Raw genomic sequence first — 23,634 nt, 5'->3', positions numbered from 1 at the left:
AATAAATCGTGACTCTTCAGTCACGGGTGATCAGAGGCATAACTGCCTCCAACAATGGCATCTACAACTAGTAGATGCTGCCAACCTTCTCCTCCATGGACCCATCTTATCTCCTTCTCAGGCAAGGCCATCCACATTGGAGGGTGTCGCAGTCTCCCCACAGCTTACCCGGCTGTTTGTGGACCATCCGGCACACGCCTTTCCCTTGCTGGTTCCTGTACACAGGCTTGACACACACTTTGTTGGTGCTGCCCTCCGCCAGGTCCGACAGCAGCACACTGTGGATCTGCGGCGAGACGCTGAGGAGAGTCGAAGAGCCGGCCTGCCTCCGGCACCTCACCCGGTAGCCCAGGACACTGCCGTCGGCAGGCTCCCATGAGGCCTTCACGGTGGTGGGGCTCAAGTCTTCGAAGCGGAGGTGCTTTATCCTGGAGTTCTCTGCCCAGCAAGAAGAAAGAGGGCATAAAGACAGTGGATTTCCATCAGCAAATGTCAACAGAAATAACTGTATGCTATTGGCAGCCTGGTCCCCAAAGCTCCTCCCCGTCTCATAAACCACGCCCATTTTGCCATGGGACAAATAGATCTGTCAATACCACCAACAAAAACAACAATTAATTATTATTAATTTATTTATATCCCACCCGTCTGGCTGGGTTTCCCCAGTCACTCTGGGTGGCTTCCAACAAAACACTAAAATACAATAACCTATTAAACATTAAAAGCTTCCCTAAACAGGGAATGTCTTCTAAAAGTTTGATAGTTATTTTTCTCTTTGACATCTGGTGGGAGGGCGTTCCACAAGGCGGGTGCCACTACCGAGAAGGCCCTCTGCCTGGTTACCTGTAACTTGGCTTCTCGCAGCAAGGGAACCGCCAGAAGGCTCTTGCAGCTGGACCTCAGTGTCTGGGCAGAACGATGGGGGTGGAGATGCTCCTTCAGGTCTACTGGGCCGAGGCCATTTAGGGCTTTAAAGGTCAGCACCAGCATTTTGAATTGTGCTTGGAAACATACTGGGAGCCAATGTAGGCCTTTCAGGACCGTTGTTGTATGGCCTCGGCTGCCACATATTAGACAGAACACGTTGGGCTATTTTGGAAAGGGGAAAATCCACATTTCTTCAGCATCTTGAGACACATTCTCTTTGGTTTGTGGCCTCCGAGCATGTAGGAAATGCACCTGTGCCACCAGTTTAATTCGTTAGCACTACCCTTCCTCCCTTGTCTCCAAATTTTGTCCCTGTGGAGGGCATGGATACCTCCTCACCTTCTGCTGTGCATGCCTTGGCCGACAGTGCTTTCTCCTTGCCCGATTTATAAATGGCAGACACAGTCACCAAGTAGGTGGTGTTGGCAGTCAGGTCATCCAAGATGGTGGAGTTGAGGCTCCCATCAACCTCCACCAGCTTGACTGCGTTTCCAGGCAGGGGCCCATACAGGACCTGGTAGGCGGACACGCTGTCCGGGGTGGGCGCCCAGCTGACCCGGATGCTGTGGGGCCTGGAATCTGAGATGAGGACTCTTGCTGGGCTGATGGGCTCTGTGGAGAGAAGGTAGACAGATTGGAAAGGGGGCACTGTCAGGGAATGGTCTGAAGACGAGGACTGGGGAATAAAGACCAGCTTCTCGCTGATGGAGAGCTGACGGGGAAAGAGTCGCCCCCTCCTTGTCCACAGCATGTTCAGAAGCAGAGAGAGAGAGACAGAAGCTGAATAGCTTAGAGAGGAGTTACGCAGACTTCCTATTTCTGGTGGCGGGAAATGGCTGACTCCCACAAGACCAGACCCCAGCCGTGCCAAAATTCAGGTAAAAAAACAGTTGAAAAGGTACATTACACAAACAAATCTGCACTCGACGGATGAAAGGTTATCTGATTTCTGACATGATTGAGGATCGCAGAGCCAGAGACAAAGAAGTTTGGAGAGATAAAATTGAGATATGGAAATATCGATGAGAGGCAGGACTGAGATTTGGACATGCTCAAGGTTCAGACTGTGGGAAGTTGTAAAATTAAAAATTACAATTCAGAAGATAATTTGAACTTTTTAAATTTAGTTTTTTATTTTTATTGGATTATGATTTGATATGTTAATTGGATGTCTTTTATTGGAAAATTAATAAACGTTCTAACAAAAAGAAGAAGAAGAGAGGAGTTACCCAGTTATGAGATAATGACAACAGAACCAGAAGGGAGGGGGCAGCTAGTTGAGACGTCTCTTGAGGGCGTGGGGGACCCCCCCCAACTCACCACGGACTCAGTGGTCTGAATGTATCATAGAGCAAAGGAGTCAGAGGGAGGGAGGAACTTCCCATTGGAGCCCAAAATGCTGCAGACGTCGGAAGGAGGAATAGACTAGCCAACTGCCCTCTTTGTGGAGAGCTGTGTATTTGTGCTCGCAACATGATGCTACAATAAAAGGATGCGGGTGGTGCTGTGGGTTAAACCACAGAGCCTAGGACTTGCCGATCAGAAGGTCGGCGGTTCGAATCCCCGTGACGGGGTGAGCTCCCGTTGCTCGGTCCCTGCTCCTGCCAACCTAGCAGTTCGCAAGCACGTCAAAGTGCAAGTAGATAAATAGGTACCGCTCTGGCGGGAAGGTAAACGGCGTTTCTGTGCGCTGCTCTGGTTCACCAGAAGCGGCTTAGTCATGCTGGCCACATGACACGGAAGCTGTACGCCGGCTCCCTCGGCCAATAAAGCGAGATGAGCGCCGCAACCCCAGAGTCGGTCACAACTGGACCTAATGGTCAGGGGTCCCTTTACTTTTTTTAAACCTATTAACTGCTCGTTAGTTCTGATCTGCGAAGTTATTGAAGGGAGGGGAGGACTCTCCATGCCTGACAGGCACAGACAGATCTGGTGCAAGGCAACTTCTGACACACTCCCTCAGTTAAGATGGGAGCAGAGCAATCATGGCCATATCTGTAGTATCAATTGAATAAGATTTTATTCCGAACAACAAAAACAACAACAACAACAGAAGGAGGGCTCAAACCTCGGCCACTCCCTGCCTATTGTTCTCGGCATCTGTCTTGTCTCGAGAGACAATGGAGTGCGCCTCCGGGGGTGAAGTCAAACCTGCATTAGTGACCCCAGCAGGGCGCAAGCCTGGGCAGTGTAAGGGGCTCCCGGGCTGCCCAGAAAACAAGCCTTTCCCCTCAGCCTCAGTGATGTAGACCAAAGGAAAGCAGAGTAATACGTTTGGCACCTGCTTGGCTGGAATGAGGTATACACTCTGGGCGGAATGAGCCACCCAGAGTGGTTGGGGAGGCCCGGCCAGATGGGCAAGATATAGGTAATAAATTATTATTATTATTATTATTATTATTATTATTATTATTATTACAGTGGTACCTCGGGTTACATACGCTTCAGGTTACATACACTTCAGGTTACAGACTCTGCTAACCCAGAAATATTACCTCAGGTTAAGAACTTTGCTTCAGGATGAGAACAGAAATCATGCAGGAGCAGTGGGAGGCCCCATTAGCTAAAGTGGTGCTTCAGGTTAAGAACAGTTTCAGGTTAAGTACAGACCTCCGGAACAAATTACCGGTAAGTACTTAACCCGAGGTACCACTGTATTATACAAGGCACCATCCAACCATCTTAGGGACTCCACTCTGGATTTGTGTAAGGTTTACTCTCTTAGATGGGCTCCATTCCCAGGTTGACAAGCCTCATCTGCCCCTCACTTCCCTCTACAGCAGCCTTTCTCAACCTGTGGGTCCCCAGATGTTCTTGAACTACAACTCCCATCACCCCTAGCTAGCAAGGCCAGAGCTCAGGGATGATGGGAGTTGTAGTCCAACAACATCTGGGGGACCCACACATTGAGAACCGCTGCTCTACAGCATGTGCAGAAAAGGCCTTCTTGACCGTTGGACCCACTATTGGTCTTGTCTGCTCAATCCCCCAGAGCCTGTCTTCTCAGGCAGGTGAGATCTCTAACTCACCAAGTCTTGGGTTTGAGACCCATAGGGTGTCCTCATCTGGTTTAGCTGGCCAGTCAAAGCCATTTTCTGGGGTGTGGCAACTGCTGCATGCTGACAGCTTCTAGGAGCGAAGAATTCAGGGAATCTATGGCAGCGTAGAATATGAACCCGGAGCAAGGACTCCTGATATTGGGGTTCCTGTGACAACCTTTCAGCAGTTGCCTTCTTGGTAGTGGCGCCCTCCCTGTGGAACGCCCTCCCATCAGATGTCAAGGAGATTAAGAACTACACAACTTTCAGAAGACATCTGAAGCCAGCCCTGTATCGGGAAGTTTTCAATGTTTGATGTTTAATTATGTTTTTGTACATGTTGGAAGCTGCCCCAGAGTGGCTGGGGAAACCAGCCAGATAGGCGGGGCATGATTAATAAAATTATTACTATTATTAACTTATTTCCCAAACTAGGTATAAATGAAAGTTGAGGCAGATCATAGCCATTGTGGCTGGCTGCCACCAACAGCCTCCTCCTCCTCCGTGAATTTCTCTATCCCTCTTTTAATGCCATCCAAAAGTTATTGGCCTTCACTGCCTCTCATGGGAGCAAATTCCATACTTAGGCTCTTGGCTGCATGAAGAAGTCCTTCCTTTTATCTATCCCAGCTGTGACATAAGCGAACAAAGTGTAAGAGCTGCTCCAAAGTGGAATGGCACTAGCATCCCATAATAACCCCCTTAAGAGCAGTTTCCAACACAATGCAGAGACTGAGCCATGCCAAACCTCATCTCACCATCTGCTTCCTGGGGTTTTTTCCCCCTACTGAGAGGAGTTTCACCAATGGCAAGAATTAGGTGCCTGACGTGAAAACTTGCTTATCCCGGTAAGAGGTAATTATTTCTCGGCCCTTAAAATCCTGGAGCTGTCATTGCAGTGAATGAAAGGAAAACATGACCAATCGCTTCCATATCTATTGCGTGGATCAGCAAACATTGGGAAGGATGAATTGAAGCTATTTTTTTAAAAATTCCATAGGAACATTGGAAGGACCTTATGTCCCATCAGATAATGTGACCATCTAGTTTTGGGGCAGGAGGAAACCTCATGCCTGGAGGCCAAATGTGTCCAACAGGCTTCTCTGAGTAGTCCTTGAAAATCTCCCCAGACCGCACACCCCTCACTGATTCTCTTTTGCCCCTACTTGAGAATTTTTACCTGGCTAGAATGTATCCTTGAACTCTGACAATTTATTTTATTCATTACTATTTATTCAGAGTTAAAGCTATGGTTTTCCCAGTAGTGATGTATGGAAGTGAAAGCTGGACCAAAAAGAATGGCCAGAGAACTTCTGCCTCTCAGTTGGCCACTGGCTCAGTTAGGATGGCTTTCCATTGTGCCCGCCCCCCTCCAGACCTTCTTTGTCTTACCTTCCAAGGTGGTGACCCTGGTGGTTTGGGGTGGCATGTATCTCTCGTTGGACTCGGGAATGAGGGCGACCTCGTACGTGGTTTGGGGCACCAGGTTGCTCACCAGGAAGCTGGTGTGGTCACCTGTCAGCTGCTTGGTCAGTTTCCGCCTGGGGTCTCCAGTTGCGGCGTACTCCAGGACGTAATAGCCCGTCTCCCGTGTCAAAAACTTGGGCCAAATGAGGCGGAAGCTGCTTGTTGAGATATCGGTCGCACGTAGACGCTTGGCCTGGATCACACCTGGAGTGGAGAAAGGCAAGGTGATTCACTGATCAATGTTTTTTTCTTAGGTAGGGAAGGGTGAATATATCCATTCCAGTTTCTCTGGGTTAGACATGTCCATGAAATGATTTACAGTGGTACCTCGGGTTACATATGCTTCAGGTTACATACGCTTCAGGTTACAGACTCAGCTAACCCAGAAATAGTACCTCGGGTTACATATGCTTCAGGTTACATACGCTTCAGCTTACAGACTCAGCTAACCCAGAAATAGTACCTCGGGTTCAGGATGAGAACAAAAATTGTGCAGCGGTGGTGCAGCGGCAGCAGGAGGCCCCATTAGCTAAAGTGATGCTTCAGGTTAAGAACAGTTTCAGGTTAAGAATGGACCTCCGGAACGAATTAAGTTCTTAACCCGAGGTACCACTGTATTTGCCTATCTAGACGATTTACACACTGCTTCTGTTTAAACAAAACTCTGAGCGTTTGCAACATAGGCTAAGGTATCTTAAATAAACAGCAAACACCCAAAATATCAGAGGGTTTCTACATTTTGTGAAGCACAATTAAGTATGGCATCTTCTTTAGTACGAAAAGCAACATTGCACGTAATAATCGGCTATGAAAGCAAGGGAAATTCATGGCAAACAAGGAAACAAAACAGGCTCAAAACAAGTGGTAAAATGTGACAAATGAAAATCAACAAGAGAGTATTGAAATAATATGATTAGACAACTAGGCAAAAGAAAACCGACTTGCTGCTCTCAGCCACCATTGTTCAACCAATTAACTGTGCCATTAAACCAGTGGTTCTCAAAACATGTGGCAGGAGAGGATGGAAAGTGTGGAGGAAAAATTGAAGGACAATCAAAGAAACATTTAAACAGGGTTAGTATCAAAATAATCTTGTTTGGATTTACAACCAGAAACAGCACCCACACATTGGCCATTCTTCTGCAGTTTTCCATGATATATTGTTGCGAACAGGGATTTTCAAACTGACAGGTATCAAGGAAATAAGCAACTATCTGACTTTTAGAAGACTTCTGAAGGCAGCTCTGTATAGGGAAGTTTTCAAGGTTTGATGTTTTACTTTGGTTTATAATTTGTTGGGAGCCGCCTGGGGCAACAGTCAGGTGGGTGGCATGCAATTAATAAATTACTATACTTATTACTACTATTATTAAGATCAGAAAAGAGAAAGGTTTCCTTCTGTTGATAAGGAGATGTTTGTCTCAAATTAGACATATAAATGAAATTACCCAGCAAAATCAAGCTCACACATCTCCTTGAGTTTGTATACATACTAAAGTGCACATGTAAGAGGCTTGCTTATAATTATATTTTGGGAATGATTTGTGTTCTTATGTAACTGCATTGCTTTACACTTTATCGATGTCCCATGATCATATTGTAAAGTACTGTAGTTGTTTTCTGTTATAAATCAAGCACTGCTGGGGGTTGTTTCTTTAGGTTTTCCAATGTATTTCTTATCAATAAAAACGTTGGTGTGGTGTGAGCAAATTTTTATTCTTAAAGTGTGACCCAGAGAAAAAAAAATTGGAGACCCACTGCATTAAAGAAACCAATTCAATTACATTTCCAGACCCCAATATAGCAATGAACTTCAGTAGGTCCGCTCTGAATAGGACTAGTGCTGCAGACAGCCCCACAACTTGATATTAAAGCCCTAAACGGCCTCGGTCCAATATACCTGAAGGAGCGTCTCCACCCCCATCATTCTGCCTGGACGCTGAGATCCAGCACCAACGGCCTTCTGGCGGTTCCCTCATTGCGAGAAGCAAAGCTACAGGGAACCAGGCAGAGGGCCTTCTCGGTAGTGGCGCGCGCCCTGTGGAACGCCCTCCCACCAGATGTCAAAGAGATAAACAACTACCTGACATTCAGAAGACATCTTAAGGCAGCCCTGTTCAGGGAAGTTTTTAACGTATGATATCTTACTGTATTTTTGGTTTCTATGGAAGCCGCCCAGAGTGGCTGGGGAGGCCCAGCCAGATGGGCGGGGTATAAATAATAAATTATTATTATTATTATTATTATTATTATTATTATTATTATTATTATTATTAGATTAAAAGTACTTATTCAGGAGGTGGAGAGGCTCAGGTGAGTCAAACATGCCCCATCCCCCCAAGTGTTTCTGCTCTCTGCATCTCTCCCCCAAGACCAGCAGGTGGAAGCAGAGACAACATCATCTACATTAGTGTGAGCAATCTGAAGGTTAGAAATTGGTGGGTCTCTTCGCTTCTTATTAGGGAGAGAATGCCTAATATACAAATTCAACAAATGAAATAAAAATAAATAAACGCCTGGGGATATTCCAGGGGGCAGGGTTTGAAGATCTCAAGCTTGGGCCCGAGAATTGGATTTTAGGGACTATTCTTGGGGCTGTGAGCTACTCCTAAATCACTGCATTTCAGTCTTGGGTCTAGGATAGGGTTGGGGAGCCAGTGGTCCTCCAGATGTTCCTGGACTCCAACTCCCAGAATCCCTCTGGCCTTGGACCATGCTAGCAGGGAGCGATGGGGAACAGCAGCTCAGCAACATCTGGAGGGTTAGATGTTCCCAACTCCTGGAGTGAACGGCCAGATGTTCATCCTTGGCTCCTATTCAATTGCACGAACATCTCCCTGCAGACCCAAGCAAGACCTTGATTAACCCCCAGGTTAAATCCCTTCCTGGTTATGAGGGCAACACCAGGAGAATCCAGCAAACCAGACTTTAATGTGCCAAAAAGGTCGGCTGACATCAGTGTGACACCAGCTGATTGACAGGTGGGCAGCTCAGCCCACCAGTGACACTCAGCCCTCAAGAGGTGAGGTGGGAGAGAAAAGGACTTGATCCGCAGGGGTGAAAAAGGTTCCCCCCCCCATTTTAGGTGGTGATGGGATGTTCCATTCCGTGTAGACCCATTTGAATGAATGGACATCTGTTAGGCATGCCCATTCACTTCAATGGGTCTACTTTGGGAAGGTCTAGCATTGGATACAACAAAGCAATGTTTATTACATCATACGTTGTAAGGCAGCCCTGCCATGGTGACAGGTGGGATGTCTTCTTTCTTATTCTGCTGAATGGGGACACAGTTTCATGCTTCAAACTCCTGCCCTGTGGTAGGGTTACCAGACGTTCCCGGGGACAGTTGCTGGATTTGCAAATCTGTCCCCGGACAAATTCCGTCCCCAGAATGTCCCCAGATTTGCAAATCTGTCCCTGGGAAACGTGGCAGCGGCAGCCTCAGCAGCCCGGAGCCAGCCTGGTAGCACAGTTGGCTCTGGCTGGCTTCAGGAGCTGCTTGCTGCCATGGTGCCCACATTTTCCCCTGCGCCACAGCACTACCAGGCTGGCTCGTCCTGGGTAACGGACGCCTGCCCATGACTCCCAAGCCCCTGATCTGTCAAAACAAAGGGGGAAGGAGATTGGGGAAGGCTTAGGAGTCACGGGTGGCCTGTTTTTTGTTTTTTGTTTGAAGCTGAGTAGCAACAGGGAGTCAGTTGTGGGGATCGTGAGGCAAAAGACCCTGGGCCCAAACACACATGCATATTGTATAAAGGTGCACTGTTGCCCAGTTGTTTTTTTTAAAAAAACCTCTGCACATTTATGAAGAGTTTGGATTTGATATCCCGCTTTATCACTACCCGAAGGAGTCTCAAAGCGGCTAACATTCTCCTTTCCCTTCCTCCCCCACAACAAACACTCTGCGAGGTGAGTGGGGCTGAGAGACTTCAGAGAAGGTCACCCAGCAGCTGCATGTGGAGGAGCGGGGAAGCGAACCTGGTTCACCAGATTACGAAGCCGCCGCTCGGTGCGAAAGAAGGGCTTTGCACCTTTATACAATATGCATGTGTGCTTGGGCCCAGGGTCTTTTGCCTCACCATCCAACACTACTGACTCCCTGTTGCTACTCAGCTTCAAAAAAAAAAAAAAAAAGTGTCCCTGGATTCATTGAAAAATATATGGTAACCATACCCTATGTTGCCCCTTAAAGGACATATTCTGTCCACCCCACCCCCCTTAGCTGCCAGGCTCCTAACCAGGCCTGTTGATCGCTGTCAGTGAAAGAGGGAAGTCGATAGAGGGAGGAAGGAGCTTGCTGCGGGTCTGGAGGAAGCTTTAAGCCTGCTTTGCCTTCAGTTAAAAATAAATAAATCAGGCACCAGGCAGGCCAGGGGCATGTGAGCTCCTTGCGTTTGGCCTGGCCAGTTTTCTGCTCGCTACTGTACAGAGACAGGCTCCAGCCCATCCCAAGCCAGGCCCTGCCAAGGCACGGAAATCTCTCCAGCACGCTCGGCAGGCCTTGAAACTGTACAGACATTACCCCAGAGGGCCGCCAGGTTGCTAGAACCGTGCAGGATCACGTCGCTCCCCGCCCAAAGCATCCAGACAGATGCAAGCCCTCTGACAAACCTGAGAACGTTGAAAGCTTCATTCATTTCCGTAGCTGAGATTTGGAAATCGGATCTTAATTGCTTCCTATCTATCTGTAGGCGATGCATAAATTCTCCCTGTCCCTCTCCTCTCTCTTAGCCTCAGTCCTCCCATCTGCAACATGGGTACACCCACATTGTGGTTGCATTGCAGATGAGAGTCAACTGCCTACAGGCAAATAAATGCAGGTTGCTCAGTTAAAGTGGATTTGGTGCTCTTGTGCAAAAAAGATCAAAATAAAAAAATGCTTTGGGTGGGTGGGTGGGGGAATCGCCTTATTTTTTGTTGGAAGGGATGTGTCAGGGAATTGCACTGAAAAGTGTGGAAGTGGTAGATGGGGCCAGAGGCAATAGGGAATGGAGCGATGAATATAAGTTTTTAATAGGCTAGTTTCTAAACACACCCTTCTCTATCCTCTGTCCAGACAAGCAAGAGGCATGATCAGAGTTCAAGCATGCATTCCAGTTAAGCAAAAACACCCAAGGAGGGTGCTGAGCCAGGCCAGTGAAGAGTGTGGCTTGGGGAGAGTCCCGATGGCCGGATTTGGCCCCTCAGACTGAGGCTCACCATAATTCAAAAGCACCATAATGCTTTTGAATTATGGTGCTGGAGGAGACTCTTGAGAGTCCCATGGACTGCAAGAAGATCAAACCTATCCATTCTTAAGGAAATCAGCCCTGAGTGCTCACTGGAAGGACAGATCCTGAAGCTGAGGCTCCAATACTTTGGCCACCTCATGAGAAGAGAAGACTCCCTGGAAAAGACCCTGATGTTGGGAAAGATGGAGGGCACAAGGAGAAGGGGACGACAGAGGGCGAGATGGTTGGACAGTGTTCTCAAAGCTACCAGCAGGAGTTTGACTAAACTGTGGGAGGCAGTGGAAGACAGGAGTGCCTGGCGTGCTCTGGTCCATGGGGTCACGAAGAGTTGGACACGACTAAACAACTAAACAACAACAACTGAGGTTCACCACCACTGCCTGATAGCATCCACACTCTTTTTGCTTCAAACCCTCATTGTCTTAAAGCTTTCTTGTGCCGTTTCTCCTCTTTGAGCTGGTGAGCAGCTCTCCCTCCCTTGAAGTAGCTGTTTGCAAAGCATCTCTTAAAAAACCGAACTCTAGGGCATTCTCTTCTCGACATTCTATTTGGGTTTTAGACTCCCTCCCTCTTGCCGCTGAGTTAATATTGACCCAGGCCATGCCTCCTCACCAGCCACGCCCCTCTCTACAGGCCACACCCCCTTCCCCAGGCCACACACACCTCGCCAGCCACACCCATTTTCTCCCCAGGCCACGCCCCCCTCGCCAGACACGCTTTGCAACTTCCTTGAGTGTTTTCTCCTGGCTGGAACTCTGATCCTGTCCCTCGCTTGCCTGGCTGAAGAATGAGGAGGAGCGAAGGACCGTGTGTGTAGAAACTAGTTTACAACAACAACAACAACAACAACAACAATTTATTATTTATACCCCGCCCATCTGGCTGGGTTTCCCCAGCCACTCTGGCAGCTTCCAACAAAACACTAAAATACAATAATCTATTAAGCTTCCCTAAACAGGGCTGCCTTTAGATGTTGTCTAAAAGTCTGGTAGTTATTCTCCTCTTTGACATCTGGTGGGAGGGTGTTCCACAGGGCGAGTGCCACTACCAAGAAGGCCCTCTGCCTGGTTCCCTGTAACTTGGCTTCTCGCAGCGAGGGAACCGCCAGAAGGCCCTCGGCGCTGGACCTCAGTGTCTGGGCAGAACGATGGAGGTGGAGACGCTCCTTCAGGTATACTGGACTGAGGCCGTTTAGGGCTTTAAAGGTCAGCACCACCATCCATCCTCCAACTGCCTCCAGACACTCACACAGGACCTTCACCGCCTTCACTGGTTCTGATTTAAAAGAGAGGTAGAGCTGGGTATCATCCTCATACTGATGAACACCCAGCCCAAACCTCCTGATGATCTCTCCCAGCGGCTGCATGTAAATGTTGAAAAGCATGGGGGAGAGGACAGAACCCTGAGGCACCCCACAAGTGAGAGCCCAGGGGTCTGAACACTCATCCCCCACCACCACTTTCTGAACACGGCCCAGGAGGAAGGAGCGGAACCACTGTATGACAGTGCCCCCAGCTCCCAGCCCCTCAAGACGGTCCAGAAGGATGTTATGGTCGATGGTGTCAAAAGCCGCTGAGAGATCCAGCAGAACTAGGAAACAGCTCTCACCTTTGTCCCTAGCCCACCAGAGATCATCAACCAGTGCGACCAAGGCAGTTGTTTTTAAAATCAATATTTGCATTTCTTGCTCCGCCCACTTTGGCCTCTGGCCCCACCCACCCCTGGTATCCCCCCTGCAGAAGGTTGCCCAGAAGGGAAGGTGGCTCTCAGGATGAAGAGAGCTCCCCTGCTATAAAAGGTAGGGGAACAGAGATTGCACCGTTGCTGTCTGTGCTCTCTCAGCCCTGTTCCTGCGGACACAGACAGCCCCAGGGAAGAAAGGTGACATCACTCAGCCTGAGAAGAAGCAGCTACAAGTGTGTGGGGGTGTGTGTGGAATCCAGGTTGTCAAACGTGCGATTGGCATGTGAACCTCAGACCATGCCTTCCTGCTGCACCTCATTCTCGGCATGACACACGCCTTGCCTCCCTGTCAACTTGGTGATCAAACCTTGGCAGGCGCCCCGGACGCAACATGAGCGGCCTGCTTGCCAGCTTGCAGCCAATCTTCACAAACTGAGGAAATGGCTCCTTTAAAAAGGTAAAGGGACCCCTGACCATTAGGTCCAGTCGGGACCGACTCTGGGGTTGCGGCGCTCATCTCGCTTTATTGGCCGAGGGAGCCAGCATACAGCTTCCGGGTCATGTGGCCAGCATGACTAAGCCGCTTCTGGAGAACCAGAGCAGCGCACGGAAATGCCGTTTACCTTCCTGCTGCAGCGGTACCTATTTATCTACTTGCACTTTGACGTGCTTTCGAACTGCTAGGTTGGCAGGAGCAGGGACTGAGCAATGGGAGCTCACCTTGTCATGGGGATTCGAACCGCTGACCTTCTGATTGGCAAGCCCTAGGCTCAGTGGTTTAACCCACAGCGCCACGCGCGTCCCTATGGCTCCTTTAGAAACCTGCAAATGCCTGGAGCTCCAATCCCCAGAATCCAGTTCCTAGGAGTCTTTGGGAGAAGCCGTATGCTTTCAATGAATCTATGGCATAGATCTGATCTAATACCGCGTCAAGGGCACCCAGTTCACAGTTGTTCTGATTGACTGACAGCTGCAATATTGGTTGCTTCGCCCACTTTTGCCTCTGGCCCTCCGCACACTGGCATGTGGCCCCTGGAAGGAAATGTGACCCTCAGGATGATTTTAGAATGTATTTTAATTAATTGATTGTGATTTTATGTGAAGTGTGTTACTTTTACTGTTGTTAGCCACTCTTAGTCTGGCTTCGGCCGGGGAGGGAGGGAAATAAATAAAGTTGTTGTTGTTGTTGTTGTTGTTGTTGTTGTTGTTGTTATTAAAGGTTCTGCCCCACCAAGCCAGCCCCCACCTGCCTGCCTTCTTACAACCAGTCCAAGAGGTTGTCTCAGTGTTGCTCCTTGTGGAACTCAGCAGGGAAGAGTATGAGAGGGACAACACTAGAACCAGTACGCTCTGCCTTTTATTGGCTCTGGCGCCACCTACTGTCATGCTCCCTGCCTTCCGTCCTATCAGCCCCAAAGGGCACCACTGCCCAGATCTCAAAATAATAATATCTCAGCCTGTGAGTTCAACAACCCTCTGAATTTTATGCCTGCCCTGTCATTCCCTCTCTTTCTTTGCACCTGTGGGATGGCAAACAGAGAACAGAAAATATTGGGGGAATCCTGCACCCTGGAATGGAAGCAGTGACGGAGTTTGGGCTTGAAAATTTCAGCAGCTCGCTGTGCGACGCCAAAATTTGGTGCCTCCTGCCTCTCGCCTTCCATTGTTGTCATGGTTGCAGCACCATCTCAGCTCAGCACCCAGTACGGGCAAACTGGTTGTGCTCTCCGAAATCCAGCTCTGATCGAAGGCCAAAATCCCGTGGTGTGTCTATCTCTGAAAAGCACAAGCTGCCCTTTCTGCTTTGCGCAGATCATATGCAGCCGAGGAGAATTCTTCCTTTCTGCCTCTTCCAGGTTAAGGGAGTCCACGGAGGCGGGGCAGGGAGGGATGGGCAGCCAGGAAGCATTGCTTTGGCTTGAGCTGAGCCAGTCCTGCGGGCAATGCCAACCAGCTGCTGGCAGATGCGGGGAATTCAAGGAGAAACCAGCCCAGCTTGACGGAACAATGCCCGTCTTGTGCCTCTCGACAAAGGGGGCCTTTGAAAAAAAGGCCTCCTATGATATCATAGTGCAACTTCTGGGCGTCCTCCCGGGCAGCCAAGTCTGGGTGGTTCGGACGCCCTCCCAGCCCCGCAGCTCAGAAGCTGGTCATCATTCTGATCTGTGGCTTTGCAGCAGCCTTTGCCAACCTGGTGCCCTCCAGCGGGTTCGGGAGACCAGACATTGGAGGGCACCAGTTTGGCGAGGACGGCTTTATCTGCTCAGAGGAGTCCTGATGGGTGCCAGTGGGTGCAAGATGGGGAATGGCCTTGGGGTGAAAAATGGAAGCCCCCCCCATTGCTCTGAAGGCCGCAGCCATGTGCTGCAAAGGAGTCAAGGGCCACAGAGGTTTCCATGGCAGTGGAGATTGTTAATCTCCCAAGGCCTGATTTTTCTTGAACAGAGTGGTTGAATGGACAGAGAACAGTCTCCTGGAACCTTTCTCCATCCAAGGGGGAGCGGGGGGAGGGAGCAACAAATCTGATTATTACCTTTGGGCACTAAGCTGCTTTTCATACAGACTAACACCTCCGCTCCACCTCTATCCTACATCCAAACAAGCAAGAGTGTTTTTTTTATCCTTTTAAATTCCAATTCATTTTATTCTTGCATGATTTTACTTTGCTGGTATTTTTGCTGTCATTCTGTGTTAACGACGCCGTTCCTTCTTTTTATGCTGCACACTGCCGAGAGATGTTTAAATCTCGAACGGTTTATAAGTGCTTTGAATGCAAGAAGGAGCAGAGTTCCGGGACACTCATGAAAGCCGTACTGGAGGTGTGGGGCAGGGAGGGTGTGGGGAGCTGAGGGGAAGGGTGTGTGGCCTGGGTACAGATCTGAGGACCAGAGAGGGAGACTTGGAGGGCCACATGATGTCAGCTGGCTGGCTGACTAATCAGTGGGCACTCCTGCTCATCTGTTAGACTTGACCCAAGGGACGGATGGAGGGGTCTAACTCCCAAGTGCTTTTTCCACAGTACCCAGCAGGATTCAGACCCTCCACTACCCAGCTGACGAGAGGAGAGTCCAAACCTGCTGGTCAAGCAGGAGTGAGCCCTGCCCATCAGCTAATGTCACATTGGCTGTCATCACCCAGTGACATCATCATCCAGCGACACGGTTGGAGAGGCAAAGATTAGTGGGCCCCAATTGGCCCATGACTGACTCACAGCTGTCCTTGGAGGCACAGGTCAATTCTGTGTCCAGGGCAGCTGTCCACCAGCTCCATCTGGTACGCTGGCTGAGACCCTACCTGCCTGTGCAATGTCTTGCCAGAGTGGTGCATGCTCTGGTTATCGCCTGCTTGGACTACTGCAATGCACTCTATGTGGGGCTACCTTTGAAGATGGCCCAGAAACTGCAATTAATCCAGAATGTAGCAGCTAGATTGGTGACTGGGAGTGGCCGTCAGGACCATATAACACCAATTCTGAAAGACCTACATTGGCTCCCAGTACGTTTCCGAGCACAATTCAAAGTGTTGGTGCTGACCTTTAAAGCCCCAAACGGCCTTGGCTCAGTATACCTGAAGGAGCATCTCTACCCCCATTGTTCAGCCCGGACACTGAGGTCCAGCTCCAAGGGCCTTCTAGTGGTTCCCTCACAGCTAGAAGCGAAGTTACAGGGAACCAGGCAGAGGGCTTTCTTGGTGGTGGCGCCCACCCTGTGGAACGCCCTCCCATTAGATGTCAAGGAAATAAACAACTACCTTACTTTTAGAAGATATCTGAAGGCAGCCCTGTTTAGGAAAGTTTTTAATGTTTGATGTTTTGTCGGTTTATCATCATCATTATTAATATTCTGTTGGGAGCTGCTCAGAATGGCTGTGGAAACTCAGCCAGATGGCATGGGTATAAAAATATTATTATTATTATTATTATTATTATTATTATTATTATTATCCCTGGCGAAATGAATTTGTGCCAGAGCTGTGGAGCAAAATAAGGCTGAGGAAAGACTTTAGTGCTAAGCAACTATTCAAGCTGCAGAAGGGACTTTAAAAAATAATAAAAATACATGAAACAAAAACCATCCCCTAAGATTAAGGAATGCAAACTTGCCAAGGAATGGGTGGAAGCTTTCCTGGCTCCATAGTAACCCTCGTGAGTTTCCAAACCATTAGCAGCCCCAAGAACTGCCTGCAGCTGCAGGGAAAATGTCCAGGGTGAAAGCAATAAAGGAGCAAGGAGGTGCCTTGTGGGTAATAGACATGCAAGCAAGTCGGATCAAGGGGTTTCGGCCTTTGCTTGGGGAACGAGGCTTGTGATCTGGAGCATGCTGGATTCCCTGCTCGAAAGACGGACCTCTTAAGAGACAGGGATTTAAGAAGGCATCGTTTTCCTGTTCTGCCCTGTGCTCGGCGCCCAGTTTCCATTCTGCTGCAATTTGTCTTCTGCCAAATGTTAGGTTATTCATCTCATCGTCTGCTGTGCTGAAATCATGTAACTCGAGTAACAGATCATGTACACGACACTGTCATGCTATTCTGCCCCATTCATTTCGAAGCAAAGGATGTGTAATTCAAATTGTGGGTGGGTGCCTTGTTTGCGGACTAAAAGCAATGACAAGATTGATCGCTGATCATGTTTGTTGAATTTATTTCCATTATGGGTGTTATGTACTGAAGTTCTCACCCTGGGCCAGCAGGGGGATACTGTAGATAGTTATGCAAATGAAGGATCGAAAGTGACGTTCAGTGATTGGATAGTTTTAGAAAGCTGCTACAGTTACGTTGTTCTGGAGCTCTATATAAGCAGGCTGACTGAGCTCTTCAGTTCAGTTCTGTTCCAGCTTACAAATAAAGAGCTGCTTTGGAAGAATCGCTGTGTCGTCTGATATGTTCACGCACAACTTAACAATGGGCATGGCACAGATACACAAACACTGGCCATTTCCAACCCTGCTTTTATTTCCATTGGAATTTCCTCAGTGGTTTAACAGTCCTTCCTTTTCCCCAAGGAACTCTGGGAATTGTAGCTCTGGGAGGGGAGGGAAAGGGGTCTCTTAACAGCTCTCCTCACCCCTTAACAAATGACAGCTCCCAGAATCCTTTGGGGGAAGCCATATGTTGTAAGCCACCCAGAGTGGCTTACCCAAATGAAGATGATAAAGGTGACTGTTTAGAGTGGCATAATAGTATGGTGTGAATATGGCCTAACTCTGGCATTCCAATGGGTCTAGCATTGGCTACAACCCACAGTTTGGAAACCATGGGGTATAGCGGATGCTGATCCTGCTCAGATTAGGCCCATTGATGTTAATGGACATGACTAACTTAGGTTCATCCGTTTCAATGGGTCTGCTCTAAGTTGGACTTAACTGAATTAATGAACTTTGAAAGATGCTGGATTGAATTTATGTGGTCTCTAGCTGTTATGGTAAAAAGAATTGGTATAAATATTGTTCAAGTTACAAAATTTAAGAAGTTGATTGGAAAATAAGGTGTTAGTTAAATGGAATGTTAAGAGATTAGGATTTGCTGGATAAACAATTTGAACTAGAAAACAAGAAGGGGAGGTATGAGGAAGTCAAGGAAATATGTTATTGAAAATTGGTATTGAAATTGATTTGTTTTTAATATTTCTTTTTTCTTTTTCTTTTTTGTTTGTATAAAATTGAAAATTCTAATAAATATTTATTAAAAAAAAAAAGTTGGACTTAACTGAAGATAACCCTGTGGAATTTACCTCTAAGTAGATGACATGAATGGGATTCTACTCTCAAAGCAGAACTGCAGGAATGAAGTTGAGAGAGTCATTCTTAATTCATAGTTAGGTATTACAAGATAAAAAAAGGGTAAAGGACCCCTGGACGGTTAAGTCCAGTCAAAGGCGACTATGGGGTTACAGCACTCATCTTGCATTCAGGCCAAGGGAGCCAGATGGCACTGTGGTCTAAACTGCTGAGCCTCTTGGGCTTGCCGATCGGAAGGTCGTGAGTTTGAATCCCCGCGACGGAGTGAGCTCCTATTGCTCTGTCCCACCTCCTGCCAACCTAGCAGTTCGAAAGCGCGCCAGTGCAAGTAGATAAATAGGTGGGAAGGTAAATGGCATTTCTGTGCGCTCTGGCTTCAATCACGGTGTTCCATTGTGCCAGAAACGGTTTAGTTATGCTGGTCACATGACCCGGAAAGCTGTCTGTGGACAAACGGCAGCTCCCTCAGCCTGAAAGCGAGATGAACCCCATAGTCGCCTTTGACTGGACTTATCTGTCCAGGGGTCCTTTACCTTTTATGTATTATAGTAGGCTTTGTGTATGTGTCAATTTAATGTACCCACAATGTACTGGGGCTTCTGCCAAACTGCATTCTGGGACTTGGGCAGGCCAGAGACAAGACCCAACAGATCTGATCTGGCCGGGCATTTGTTTGTTTTGACACGCTACCCAATTACCTGCGATGGAGTCTCTCAGGTCCTTGGTAATGATGGTCAGGTCGTCCACGTCCACAAAATGCAGGTGTTTCTCTGGAGGCTGGCTGGCAGCGGCGGACAGCTCCAAGTAGTTCCCACGCCCCGTGCTGACGATGAAAACCGTGACCCCCATGTCCTTCAGGAGCTGCATTGGCTGGGAGATGTCGTCTGTAGAGAAGCCGTCGGTCACCCACACCATCACCTTGGGGACATCAGCCCGCGCTCCGGCCTTCCCACTGAAAAGCATGTCTTTGGCGAAGGAGAGGGCTTTGCCTGTGTTGGTGTCGCCCATCACCTGTTGGATGCTGCGAATGGCATGCTGGACCGCCCCAGTGGAGAGGTAGCGGTCAAAGGGGAACTCCATCGTGGGCGTGGTGCTGATGTGGACAACCCCAGTCTGGACATCGTGTGGGCCGAAGGCAAATGGCCTGAGGAGGTCCGCAATGAACTCCTTGACCCGGGAGAATTCGTAGTAGGAGACGCTACCAGAGCTGTCCAGGAGGAAGAGAAGGTCCCCTTCTAAATCCGGAGCGATGGGACGAGGACCTAGAACAGGCACAGGATGAGAATTAATGGGGCAGAAAGGGCGAAATTGACCGGGAAAATCAGAAACCAGGAAGAGAAGAACTTTAAGAAGGAACGGGGAAAATTTACAATGTGTCTCAGAGAACACTGTAAACAACTAAAAACTTTGGCAGCAGTTGAGTAACGCTTGTAATGTACTAAAAACTAAAAATGGGTTATTTAAGAAAAACAGAAAATAAGTGAAGTAGTTGAAAAAAGATGGATAATAGTAACCATGGAAGGGAGGAGGATTCAGGGAATCCTAAATGACGATGTTGGTGTTTAATGCTTGAATTTAAATTTGTAACGTAAAACTTAATAAAAAAAGATTTTACAAATAATCATAATCATAAGAGAATTAATGAAGCAGAACCTAAAGAAAAAATTACATGTAGGCTCTAATCTTACTAGGGAGTAAGAGCTGTTGAGATCAAAGGGGCTTACATCGGACTAAACATGCGCAGGGCCTTTGACCTGTTTGAGCAACGAATCTTAAATTTTGCACATTGAATTTTGGGCCTCAAATCAAACCTTTTCCCTCACCCACTCAATCCAAAGTTCTGTTAGGGATTGGAAAAAAAATATCCAACCATCTGAGGTTCCCGGTTGCCTCAATTCATGCATTAAATGTAATACAATCTTTCATCATTGCTGTTGCAAAGTGGTCTGTCTGGGTCAAATTGTTCCCAGCAACACTGGCTTTGGGATATAGTGATAATGGAGAAAATGACGCATAATTTTAGATTTCAACAAGGTCTGGAACCTCCAGACGCTTTTAAAATATGACTGCTTTATCACATATAGAGCGGAACTGCCGTTTTCAAGGCAGCCCCCGTCGCAAGTCTGGAAAATCTGGAACTGTACTCAATCAAATAGCACAAATATTCCTTCTTTATTCTTTATTCTTTAATTGCTCAGACTCCATTACTTAACCCATGTTGAAACTGCACTTATTATACGTGCATATTTTTTTGGGTTTGGTCTTTAGATTTTCATCTCTTGTTATAATTGTTCTCTCTGTCTTACGTATGTACAGTGGTACCTCAGATTACATACGCTTCAGGTTACAGACTCTGTTAACCCAGAAATAGTGCTTCAGGTTAAGAACTTTGCTTCACAATGAGAACAGAAATCGTGCTCCAGTGGCACAGCGGCAGCTGGAGGCCCCATTAGCTAAAGTGGTTCTTCAGGTTAAGAACAGTTTCAGGTTAAAAACGGACCTCTGGAATGAATTAAGTACTTAACCCGAGGTACCACTGTACATCATAAAATGAAATAAAAAATATTCCCCTCCCAAAAAAAGTCACTCCCAGCTGCAGTGATTGGATGTTTTGTGGCTGCTGTGATTCCTTGCCTGTGACCTGGTCTTTCCTTCCCCACTTAGAGAACCAGCCAGGCTCCCCATCCCATCTGCCTTTTCCCCCTTGGACATATTGCCATTCCAGGCAACGTTAATGCCTTCCCCGCCACAACATACTCTCCGACTGTTTATGGGGGGAATTATTGTTTCTGAGTGGGGAACCTCCAGGCCCTGGAGGGCAGAATGTGGTCCTCCAGGCCTCTCTGCCTGGCCATTCAAGACTTTTCCCTGGCCCCTCCCCTCCCCAAGCCATATCCCACTTCTGACAACATGTGGCATCAACAGAGAGTCAGGACACTGCATTGGGAGAGAGAAAATCTCTTAAGCCTCAGCCCAATAAGCCAGAAAGTCCCGTTAAGAGTTTTCCCTCATGAAAGCTCTCAGGGATAGAAAGTGGGGCAAAGCGGGGGACAAAGTCTCTCTCCTCTCCAACTCTCACCCTTGAAACAGGGGTGGGGGACCTTCTGACAGGCTGGGGTCCACATTCCCTTCTGGGCAAGCTTCTGGGGACCATATGGTGGCAGTGGGCAGGGTCAGCGGTCAAAATGGGCAGAGCAATGCGAGGGATTTGGGGCATAATATCCAACTCTCATCTTGGGAGAGGTTATGGAAAGCTGATTTAAAATTCTTGGCATGCTGTACGTTGAAAGAAAATTATATGGAAATGATGTACCGTTGGTATCTAACTCCTAGTAAGTTAGCAAAAATGTCTAAGACTAAGACTACAAACATCCGCGGGAAATGTAAAGAAAAAGAAGGCACCTTTTAGCATATGTGGTGGATGTGTAAAAGCATTCTGGGAAATGATATATAATGAATTGCAATGCGCAATTCATACTGCAATGCGCTCTACGTGGGGCTACCTTTGAAGGTGACCCGGAAACTACAACTAATCCAGAATGCGGCAGCTAGACTGGTGACTGGGGGCGGCCACCAAGACCACATAACACTAGTCTTGAAAGACCTACATTGGCTCCCAGTACGTTTCTGAGCACAATTAAAAGTGTTGGTGTTGACCTTTAAAGCCCTAAACGGCCTTGGCCGTTCTGCCCGGACACTGAGGTCCAGCGCCGAGGGCCTTCTGGCGGTTCCCTCATTGTGAGAAGAAAAGCTACAGGGAATCAGGCAGAGGGCCTTCTTGGTAGTGGTGCCCACCCTGTGGAACACCCTCCCATCAGATGTCAAAGAGATAAACAACTACCTGATTATTATTATTATTGGGAAAAAATGTTTAAAATAACTTTTATAAAACAACAACACAGAGGCTTTTTTATTAGGAATTGTAAGTGCTGAAATTCCAAGAGAGCAGAAAAGCCTTTTTTTGTATGCGACGATAGCTTCATGGATGTTATTAGCCCAGAAATGAAAGGAAGATAAAGTCCCTACCAGAGAAGAATGGCAAATTAAGTTGATGGACTATGCCAAGATGCCAAAACTGACCGGAAAGCTCGGGAACCAGGAAGACCAAAACTTTAATAAGGAATGGGAAAAAATTATAATTTACCTTAAAGACCACTGTAAGCAGATGAAAACACTAGCATACTGCAACAACACTTGTAATGTAACAAGAAATATGGACATAGTGGAGTTATAAAAAATTTGGATTATTGAAAAAAGATGCAGCAGAAAAGGTTTAACAACAGAATCCATGGAGGGGACGGTGGGAAGTCCAGAGTTTCGGAGGAATCGTTTAACTGTGGATATGTTGTGGTGTGATTATAATTTAAAATATGTACAACCAAATAAAAATATATTTTTTTAAAAAAACCAAACAGAATGGGTGAAGCAATGAATGCAAATTTTACCTTTGCCCTCTAGACTCATCCCTCTCTAACCTCTATCCAGGAGGATAGAGACATGACCAGAGATCACCAGGCAGGTGGAAAAAATTTGAGAGAGGGTACAAAATGGGATTTGGGTGTGACTTGGGGAGAGTTCTGAGGGCCTGATCGAGGGACTTGGAAGGGCCACTTTTGGCCCCACAGGACTGAAGTTTCCCACCTCTGATAAATATCTATTATTCAAAATAAAAATAAAAATAGTATTACAAAAAAGGGCCACACATATCCAGCATGTGTCTTCTCACAAGGAAACGGATCTGGTATAGCCTCGTGGAGAACCATGCAGAACAATATAGCTCTCATGACTTAGCCAACACTGAGGTCTTGTCAATGAATAACAGACAGAGTCTGAAGGAAGTCATATCCACAGGTGCCTTGCTTTTACTAATCCCTTTCCTCCTCTGTGCTAGACAATCGTGCCTGGAAGCGATGAAAGGCAATTTAAGTCTCCAGCCGTAAACTTCCTGGCATATATCCTCTCACTTACTCTGCCGGAGGCAAGAAATTTGCTGGGCCACGGACTGTCCCGAGCTGGGAATATGTTCCCTCAGCCTGTGTGTCAACAGGAGAGAAGAAGCTAAAGTCAATTTGCTCCAGTTGTAAGAGGGGTTTGCTGCGGGATATGGGAAAACCTACCCCCAAATTATATTTGCCTGAGAAGGGGTAGTGTCACCAACATTTGGGGGTAGTTCTAATAATACCGTGAATTGTTTTCTGCAGCTTAAAAACACAAATAAATACATTATTCCACCTTCTGCCAGTTGAAACCCTTTCACTCCACCCAGGGAATATTTTGGAAATGCTGCTTTAGATTATGGGTGGGCAACTTTGTTTTCTGTTGGGGACCACATGTCAACAGTGTGAGAAACTCAGATATATAAGCTAAGCACCAAATGGCTCCTTAAACTAGGGTTACAGTCGCCAAACTGGAATAATATCTAGTTGCCATTTTGGAGCCATTTTGGAGTCGTATTTTTTCAATATGACTTTTGGGTTCCTGAAATCCGTTCTGATTGTGCAGATAAAATATCATGGGGAGAATACTATAGGATGTGTTGTTAGTGTGTGA

The 23,634-nt window shown here is 47.4% G+C and overlaps 1 protein-coding gene across 1 annotated transcript in view; it reads right to left on the bottom strand.

Annotated features, from left to right (window-relative positions):
• The window catches only part of VWA1 (von Willebrand factor A domain containing 1), a 39,230-nt gene that overhangs the window by 2,049 nt on the left and 13,547 nt on the right, over nt 1–23,634 (bottom strand). The window contains exons 2-5 of the mRNA XM_083628763.1: nt 18,783–19,346; nt 5,358–5,636; nt 1,267–1,539; nt 169–438 (exon numbers count right to left, since the gene is read on the bottom strand). Coding sequence (XP_083484889.1) covers nt 169–438; nt 1,267–1,539; nt 5,358–5,636; nt 18,783–19,346 — 1,386 coding nt within the window. The remainder of the gene's footprint in view (nt 1–168; nt 439–1,266; nt 1,540–5,357; nt 5,637–18,782; nt 19,347–23,634) is intronic.

This window comes from Podarcis filfolensis, assembly GCF_964270895.1.
Source record: "Podarcis filfolensis genome assembly, chromosome: 8".
Taxonomy (NCBI): domain Eukaryota; kingdom Metazoa; phylum Chordata; class Lepidosauria; order Squamata; family Lacertidae; genus Podarcis; species Podarcis filfolensis.
The sequence above is the reverse complement of the archived record's forward strand: the minus strand, read 5'-3'. Positions and strand labels throughout refer to the sequence as shown.